At 42.5% G+C, this 9,891-nt stretch overlaps 1 protein-coding gene across 1 annotated transcript in view; it reads right to left on the reverse strand.

Moving 5' to 3' along the window:
• PRKCZ (protein kinase C zeta) overlaps nucleotides 1-8,651 on the reverse strand; it is a 41,803-nt gene extending 33,152 nt beyond the window's left edge. The window contains exons 1-5 of the mRNA XM_068171560.1: nucleotides 8,369-8,651; nucleotides 7,429-7,629; nucleotides 3,654-3,775; nucleotides 1,732-1,821; nucleotides 1,308-1,358 (exon numbers count right to left, since the gene is read on the reverse strand). Of these exons, the coding sequence (XP_068027661.1) occupies nucleotides 1,308-1,358; nucleotides 1,732-1,821; nucleotides 3,654-3,775; nucleotides 7,429-7,499 (334 nt within the window). The 5' untranslated portion in view covers nucleotides 7,500-7,629; nucleotides 8,369-8,651. The remainder of the gene's footprint in view (nucleotides 1-1,307; nucleotides 1,359-1,731; nucleotides 1,822-3,653; nucleotides 3,776-7,428; nucleotides 7,630-8,368) is intronic.
• Between the last annotated feature and the right edge of the window lie 1,240 nt (nucleotides 8,652-9,891).

Genomic DNA, 9,891 nt, shown 5'->3' on the forward strand with positions numbered 1-9,891 from the left:
TAAAACCATACAGGGAGAAATACCCTACAGACACAATAACCAGGTCAGCTGAGCCACACTCAGCTGGGCTTTCTGCAGCTCATCTCATGGCTTGAGAGAACTAAAACCTCTAACAAATTAACATAAAAAACTTTCCTATTAGAATATCTACACCTTTAATGAGTTCATTAAATTAGGTGTCTCACGGATAATTTCTTTAACTCTTCTAATCATAGCAGCAGAGCCTTTATCTGCTGTCCCTGTTCAGAAAATTAGAGGAATTAATGTTGTACATTTACTTTCTTTTCCTTTCTAAAAGACAATTTTAATAACCTAGTCAACATGAAAACTTACCTGGTTTTTACAGTCAACCTTTCATTCATGTAGTTAAATGTAGGAAATCATATTTGAACTTTAATTTTTTTGTATTTATTTCACCTCTTTCCAGCCTCATAGAAGTTCTCAATAACGAATTTATTAGCATATTAGCATTATTTCTCTGATTAAAAATAGTATTCACAACTATTACCACTACACTACTAAATTTTAGCCAGTGTCAGTGTAAATCCTGATCAACCAAGTACTTTTCTCCTAGTATGTATTACTTGCTCTTATCAGCAATTAGTTTTATCTCCTCTCATATTTCTCAAAGAGAAGAGAAAAGGCCCTTCAAATTCTTCAGTTAGCTTTTCTTTATACTCCTGTGAGCAGCCAAGCATCATCTGGTACTTTTGGCACCCAATTATTCCCATTCCTTTCCTTAACATTTACCAAGATATGAACTAAAGTCCTGATGGCATCCCTCTGTAATGAGAACTGACTATACAGCTATTTAATCCTTTTATCCCTGTGCAGTTCAGGTTATTATAAATACAGGTAAACCATATCAATTATGTGTCCTTCCTCTGGAGGTTTGTCTACCTCTCACAGGATTATTTTTATAGAGATTCATAACCTTTTTATTAAAATGGCTGTATCTCCCTCTTCAGCACATCATTTCTTTTCCCTGAGAGTTAAAATACCTAAAGAACCACAAAAAAATGCAAAGGCCTATGTTCAAATAGGCCTCTAAAATCCTGTTGTCTCTTCCTCTGAATGTATCAACAACAAAAACCAGCATTAATCCTCAGAAACATTAAAACACTGCTACAACATCAATTTATGCATTTTGTCTGTTGACAAAATGTAAAACATTTTACATTATTTTAAGAAAACAAATCACAAACACACGTATGTAGCACAAGATTATGAAAACCTTTTAATGTATTTCTTTTCTATGTGACCAGAAAAAAAAATTAGCTAGAATTGGAGAACATTTTAGTACTCACGATCTTCTCCTGGACAAGGCATGCCGGGTTTCTCTGGAGTACTTGGAAAAACTAAAACAAAAACATTAGATTTTTAAGGTAAAAGATTCTCAGTAGTACTTTTTCCTTGATTCTTGAATATATTTACACACAGTTTTTGGAAGCCTTGAAATAATTCTAAGTGAGAAATGATGCAATCAAAATATGGTTCCAGACTGGCACAAGCTTATTCTGGAGTAAAGCATGAACAAATCTGTGCAGTGCGGAACTCAAAGCTTCCTGCACAGTTTCAGCTTTGAGCTCCAGTTCCTTCCTCAGCATCAAACTCCAGGGCATCAGCTACACAGAAGATACTTGACAGGCAAGGGAGTCACTCCAACCTCCCACTTCAGCAGCTGTTGGGATTATCAGACACACAGGGGTTCCTGAACTGTGCAATACTTGCCATGAATGATCAGCCCTTCGTCTCTGTTCTGACAATACAAACGGAAGGCTTCCTCCAGCTCCATCTGAGATGAGATGGTACAGGGGTCACCTAACAAAAAAAGCAACAAACAGGCAAATTTACCACTGAAGAATTTCAATTAGTAAAAAATGTACCAGCTTCAGGTATTGCCTTTCTTTCAATCACTTGATATTAAGCTGGCTTTTTAATCAAAGCCAAAATGGAACAACACAATTATTCCTTCCAATTTTATCAAAATTGAGTAGACAGAATTATCCTATAGGATAATAACAAGAAAATAAAAGTGAACAGATATGCCTGAAGATCTCCCCCATTTCCTTGTCTGCTTGCGGTCACATTATCAGCATTACCTTGGGAGGGTTATTTTTGTTAAAACTGGATAATTAATCCATCAATCCACTTAACCAGACACACGTAAAGTACAGTACAGTACATCACAATGCACTGAGAGCAAGCAAAGAAGCAAGGGTGTCACTCTGAACCCCTGTCCCTTTGTGCAACAGCCACGTTCCTGCAGCACTCCTTGGGTGACAGGTGACCTTATGCTATCCAGGCCAAGTGATGACACCAGTGTCAAGCCAAATTTAAACTTTAATTTCTTACTTTTTAAAAAACATTCTTATTTTTTAAAATTATGAATCCTGGGCCCAGCTACCTCTCTTTGAAGGCTATTGAGGTTGATGATCTATAAATGCAGCAATAATGCAACATGACAGACAAAAGAATTATTTGTACTGCAAATCAACAATCCATATTCCTTATGCGTTTACAGGATTTTATCATGAGTGAGCTATTCATAGTTCAAACCTTTTGGATCTTGTCAAAAACAAAGAAACACTTTAAAAGCCCAACAGAAAATCTATTTTCTCCATCTCTTGGTAGGTTTTGTTTATTCATTAAGCCATCGGCAATTGTTTGCTTTTAGTTAGTTCAAAGAGAACAGCTGTTTGTGCAATCAGTCAAATGAACTTAAATTCCATGTGGCAATAAGTGGGAACACCCGCATGCAGAAATAGCATAACTCACAAAACCCAGGAGGATCAATAACAGCCAACACAGCAGATTGGCTGAAACTCAGCAACTCAGACCCAGGAATCAGAAAAAGGTTGTACAGGTATGTATTTAACCAAGACTAGAGAAAAATACTTACTAGAACAGAGACTAAAAAACTTAATTTTAATTTAAGTATGCTTCAAAAAGCCAATGCAACGGAGAGTCCAACCAAGAAACACTTAACAGGACTCGAGTCTTAGAATCCTCCAACTAGAAACTCAGGGGGCTTTCTTCTTCCCTGCAATAATCTTCCTTTATTAGCAGGCATGCAGTTCAACCAGCTAAGTACAGGCAATGTAATTATCTTCCATGTCCTTCTGATCAGGTTACTTCTTATTACACCACCATTAAACTGAGGTTGGTACAGTTGTCTCTGTTCTTCTCGGTATTCAAAAGATAAAGAGTAAAGTTTAGAGGTATTAATACTTGTCCATGGTGTTTTAAGGGCTGAGTCATCTTTGACTACCAGCTACCACCTTCCAAGGTCAGTACTTTGAAATTCAATTTACTCAAACAACACTATCAGCTAAGAGAGCTATTAAAAATCCAAAACACACCATTAAAACTATTAGCCAAACCAGTCTGGTATTTTTCCACCTTTCTGTATTCGGTTCTAGTTCTGCAGGCCCTGGCTTTGTGCTTCTGTAGAAGTGAATTCAGGCACTACTGCAATCAACCCTGATGTCTTGAGTCTCATTTCTCCAAGCTTCCTGCTCTGTGACAGGGTTCTGTAGTTAGGTATTTAGAAACAAAAAAACTCCACAGTGTGATATTTGTTTATACAAGTTCCTCAATGCCCCTTCTTAGTTTGTGAACAACAAACCCTGAGAAGTATTTCAATCCAATACCTTCATCATCAATCCACTTGAGGGTAATTGGCTGTTCCTGTTGCAAGTTACACATCTCGTGCACTTCATCACAGAGTTCAGCATAGCTCATTGATGCATCCAAGTTTGTTATCAGGATGTCCCTGCAAAAGATGAAAACATCAGCTTTTATCAAAAAATACTTGCATATTCCAACAGTTCCATCTTTGGACACTAAGCTGCAGAATCATACAGAATGAGCATTCCTCATATAAAACGCTCCCACTGTGCCAGCAGGATTACACCTCACAGTGCTTAACTTAAAAATACTTCAGTATGGAGGAACTAAATGTGTTAATTACCCGTCTTTAATGCATGTTTACTTGGGTGAGCCAAGCTCCCTTATTATAATTATCAGCGCTTGAAGTGTTGTTAAAAAACAAACCAGAAGCCTTCATAATAATATTTTTTTTAATCCAGGCGCTTCTTCCATCAGGAGATAAATAAAATCTCAATTATTGTAAAATCCTTTAAAACAGAGGCTTTACCTCACATCCACTATATTGTTTGAGATGAAGCTTTGATTAGGTGAATTCTCAAAAGATGTAATTACATGAATATTTAAATAGAATCTTACTCAAATTCTGCATCTTGCCCTCTACCTTTGTAGTGTTTGGAGAATGTGAAGCCAATACTGAACTGTCTATGTAAACTATACATTATCTCAGGAATTTCTGACAATAAGTTTTGATATAATGGAAGTCCACAACTCCTGTCAAAGCAGGCCAAATACCGAAAAAGGAAAAAAGATTATGCAAAACAAAATCTGATGCTACAAACAAGACTTCCTACTACTTTTAAAATATTTTTCAAATAACTGACTCTGGGAAATCAATTAACAAGTGCAAAATGAAACAGGAAGTGAACTTAAATTATTACACTGGCTTGAAAACTTTCCAGAGGACAATTAGTAAACTGTTTGGTAGCTAATGGTTACTGGCATGTGTAATTCTTTCCCCTCTTAGTGTAATACAGCAAATACATCAGAAGCTGTCCAACATGACTGAAATAATTTTCCTATTTCCATACTATGCGATAAGTCATTTTAGAAAAAATGTTATACAACATATTCTGCCTACTTATGTCTTTCAGCCAGCAGTTGAACAGTACTACATTGAAATAAGAAACTTAAACTCCACAACTTACGTTTTAAATGCTATGCATTAATAACTTGCCATTTTGCCTTTGCTGAGAAAAATTACTATAAGCAAAGCTCTAAAACAATCATCTTAAAGAACTGTACTGTTTCAAACTCAGATTAAAGCACTGCTACCTTTTCAAGTGTATCTTTAATCTATACTTTGTAGAGCTCTCAAAGAACAGCAACTTAGTAATTCTTCAAAACAGCAACAGCAAGTGAAATACATATGCTGCCTGCCAACCTGTAAATCCGTACCATCCACAACACTGAGAGCTGTCAGGTGAGCTTGAGTTTAAGAACATTTCCCTGTCAAAGAAGTCATGTTTTATGCATTTATGAAAGTAAGAGACCAAACTGGTTCTCACTGCCATGTTTGAGGGTTGGCTGCAATGCCTTGCCCCAAGACAAGGGCACCAACAAATGCAGCTCATTATTTAATGCACTGCCACCACAAACCACTCATGAAATCAGGCAGCTGTAGATTTGTGGGAACCATGGACAATCACACTTTCACAAGCATCTAAATAATATTCAAAAACTGAAAATACACTGTAAGGCAACACTAGCCACACACACTATAAACTCCAAATAAAACTGGCCACTACTAATCAGCCTTGAATTGTTAAAATTATTATAACAGATGTCATTCTACAAGTAAATTAATGAACTTGATATCCATGATGTCCACGTTCCCTTGAGATTTACTGTATTTAATCTTAACATCTCTACAGCCACGTCAGGCAATCAGGGCACAGGAAAGTGAAAACCATTCCTTGTTTAACACTAAATAATCCCACGGGACACTTTAAAGAAATTTGAAACTGGACACTAGACAGTAATATGAAAAGCTAAAGATCAGTAAGTTCTGTATGAGCAGTTACAGCAAGAGAAATAATTCCAGTGACAGATCAAACATGTCATCTCTCAGAGCCAAGATAATACGCAGCAAAGCAGACTGCACCACTGCTCTGTTTCGGTGATTTCAAGTAACCAGGTATAAACTAGAGAGGCAAGTTGTGCAATTCTTGGGTCATTATTGCAGTTAGTTTTAATTTTGTAATCTACTCTGGCAGTGATTTCTACTGTGCTATGTTAGGAACTCTGTCACACCCAGAAACAGGAATACCTGAGATACTCAGCCTCCAGAGATACACTCAACACTCACGAGTTTTAAACTTCCCCATGCTCAGATTTCTAACAGGCATTTCAACATGGCATCTGTACTATTATTTTAATTTCAGCAGTTAGTCCCTAATTATGAAGTTGCCCAGCATCAATGATTTCCTGCAGTCTGTCAAATTTGTTCAAAAGCTGAGTGCAGTACTGCAGTGGAGATACTGAGATGATCAGTTATAGAGGCTACAATGCCAAAAAGAGTCAGTTTTACCTCAATTTGATCAGCAGAACGAAAACAAAATTCCTAGCACTTGGAACTCTTGTTTGTAAACTGATTTCTGTAGACTTCACAGCTAATGCAAAAGACTGAATGTAGTGCTGCAGGAAAAACTACAGCAGTTTATTGTAAAACATGGTAATAATAATTACTTGACTTCTAACATTGACACGATTATTATCACCTCTCCCAGTTGTGCACAGACAAGTTCCACAGACACACTCCTTTCACTTTATATCAACACTACCTGCCAGCAAGCCACCCCAAATTATTTACACCCAGTTCCACTGGTGCTTGTAGTGCCTCCCCTCACAGAGCAGAGGCAGCTCTCCCATTGCAATGCCACATTAAATCAATTGTTCTGGAACTCTAAACTCAGGACCTCAAACAACATGGCATTGATAAGTAGGTAAGTTTAAAACAAAATTGAAATTGTTCTCAATAAGATTTGTGAAGTGACTTTCATAACTACATCACATTTAATTCAAAACAGTAATTTTCTACACCATAATGTAGAAAATTCTACATTATAATTTCTACTACCATGCACAGTAATAGCTACATTTACTTACTTAGCAGTAGAATATCAGAAAAGATGACTCAAGCCACTTATTAAATGGCAACAAGTTCAGTCTTAATACTTCCAAACAAGTTTAAGGATCTACTTGGGCCAAATATTTAACTCCTCAAATGCCTTAAACTCAGGCCTTCAAGGAAGACAGGAGAAACTAAAGCAACATTATTTTACAAGGTCCTCAGAGGGGCAGCAAACTAATTAGATTAAACATACCTGAAAATTCAAATTTCATGTTGCTGCAATAAAACCTTCCTGTTTCTACAGTCAACTGAGTGAAGTCATAAGGGACCATGACATTCTGATTATAGACAGGATAAAATGTAATAACTGCATCTGGATGGATCTAGACCTGGCTGTGACCATGGGAATCAATAATCCATCAACCCACAATGACTGTGGGTTTGTCAGTTAGGCACATTTCTTCCCTTCTGAGAGAAGAATAAATTAACTTTTCTTCTTGATCAGCATGCTGCAGGAGTCGGACTGGTATTTTAATAGCTCAGAAGTTTACCTGCCTGATCTGACATTAATTACAAATCCACCAAAGCCCTGGTTACTTTATCACTAGGTCAGACCACAAACTCCTGCTCAATACACTTCAAAAATAGACAGGTCACAACACACAGGAAAGGACACACTGACTTACCCACTGTAGTGTGTTTTTACTCTGATGAAGTCTTTGTTCAGATCAATTTTTGAGCCCATTCTGCTAGGCATGGTCCGTATTTAGCAGCTATATAAAATTATAAGGACGCAGAAATAAGTTGATTCAAGGCAGATAACAGATTCTGAAGTGAAGAGCTTCACATGTGAAATGTGTTTCTGCTCCAGATGATTCTCAATCCAGCTGCACAGCTAAAAAAAACAGAATATTGATGAATATACACACACTGCTAAACAAATGAGTTGTGTCAAATTTTAGAAACACAAATAGCTTTACATAGAATAGCAAAAAAATCAAAAGGAGAAGACCGTTGACCTGCACACAAATTAAATAAGATTGGTTAAAAATACCCTGTACAATTTAGCTTCACAGAAATATCCAAGTATTTGAGGATGTTTTCTTAAAAATCATCCAATAGCTCCCTCCTGGCTGAAATACTCGACAGAAGTTTTTACTTATTCATCAACACAGCATCTTACTCTTTTCTCCCAAAGAATGAAGTAACTAAAAACAGTTTTTTCAGTAAATAAAACATTGCAGTCAATTACTATCAGTTACAAATTTACCCAAGAGAAGCAGCAGAGAACTCCGAGGGGCAAGTTAGCATACCTTTATGATTGGAGCCTGACAAACATCCTGTTTGTTCCAAACTACCACCTCACACATGAATGTGTGTATGCACATACCTCCCTAACCCCGCTGTCCTGGCAAGCCGGGCCACAGGTACCGGGGGAGCGGAGTCTCCCGATCCCCACACCCGACTCTCCCGGGGGGCTCGGGGGAACACGCGGCCCCTCCCGGGGTCCCCCCTCAGCCCCGGCCTGCGGGGAGCGGCCGGGACGCGACACCGTCGCTCGGGACGAGCTGGCGCCGGCACCTCCGCGGACGGAGCGGTCTCCACCGGGACCGTCCGGACTCCTACCTGCTCCGACCGCGGCGGTCCCACCCTACACAGCGGGGCTCCGCGGCGCGCAGGGGCCGCTCCCTCAGCCCTGCCCGGCTACACCTCGGCGGCCTCAAGTTGCTCAAAGTCCCGCAAGGAAGTTTCGAAGCGGACTTTGCCTCGCTGCCGGCGGTGCGCCGGCGGTGCCCCGGCGGGGAGCGGCGGCGGAGGAGCCGCACTGTCCCTCAGGTGCCCCCTCAAGTCCCGCCCCAGGTGGCCCCGGCGCCCCTCAGCCGAGGTCCAGGCTCAGCGCCCCGCGCCCGCGGCAACATGGCGGTCTGAGGGCGGGAGCCGCAGCCAATGGAGAGCCAATCCCCGCCCGGGTCCCGCCTCCCCGCCGCCAATGGCAGCGCGGGAACCGTTACCTGGGGAGCCGGAGCGTCCCGGCCAACCAGAGCGGGCGGGGGGGCGGCGGGGAACACCTGCAGCCAATGGGAGCGCGGCGCTGCAGGGAGCGGCGGCTGAGGGAGCGGGGGGGGACAGGTGTGAGGGGACAGGGCTGAGCGGACAGGGCTGAGGGGACAGGTGTGAGGGGACAGGGCTGAGCGGACAGGTGTGAGGGGACAGGGCTGAGCGGACAGTGCTGAGCGGACAGGTGTGAGCGGACAGGTGTGAGGGGACATGGCTGAGCGGACAGGACTGAGCGGACAGGTGTGAGGGGACAGGGCTGAGCGGACAGGACTGAGCGGACAGGTGTGAGGGGACAGGTGTGAGGGGACAGGGCTGAGCGGACAGGTGTAAGGGGACAGGTGTGAGGGGACATGGCTGAGCGGACAGGGCTGAGCGGACAGGGCTGAGGGGACATGGCTGAGCGGACAGGTGTGAGGGGACAGGTGTGAGGGGACATGGCTGAGCGGACAGGGCTGAGCGGACAGGGCTGAGGGGACAGGTGTGAGGGGAGAGGTGTGAGGGGACAGGGCTGAGGGGACAGGTGTGAGGGGACAGGGCTGAGGGGACAGGGCTGAGGGGACAGGTATGAGGGGACAGGTGTCAGGGGACAGATGTCAGAGGACAGGTGTGAGGAGACAGGGCTGAGGGGACAGGTGTGAGGGGACTGCTCTGACGGGATAGATGTGAGGAGATAGGTGAGAAGGGACTGCTGTGAGGGGACAGGTGTCAGGGGACAGTGCTGAGGGGACTCGTGTGAATGGACAGGGGCGTCGTGTGAGGAGATAGTGCTGAGGGGACAGGGGACTGGTGTGAGGGGACACTGCTGAGGGGACAAGTATGAGGGGACAGGTGAGGGAGACAGTGCTGAGGGAACAGGTGTCAGGGGACTCATGTGAGGGGACAGCGTTGAGGGGACCGCTGCCAGGGGACAGGTGTGAGGGGCGACGGGACATGGAGGACAGGTGTGAGCGGCTGGTGTGAGGGATAGAGGACAGTGCTGAGGGGACAGGGGACAGGTGTGGGGTGTGAGGGGACAGGTGTGACAAGAGGCTGGTGTGAAGGAGACAGGTATGACAGGATACTGATGTAAGGGGACTAGTGTGAGGGGGCTG

Source organism: Anomalospiza imberbis, chromosome 23 (assembly GCF_031753505.1).
Source record: "Anomalospiza imberbis isolate Cuckoo-Finch-1a 21T00152 chromosome 23, ASM3175350v1, whole genome shotgun sequence".
Classification (NCBI taxonomy): Eukaryota; Metazoa; Chordata; class Aves; order Passeriformes; family Viduidae; genus Anomalospiza; species Anomalospiza imberbis.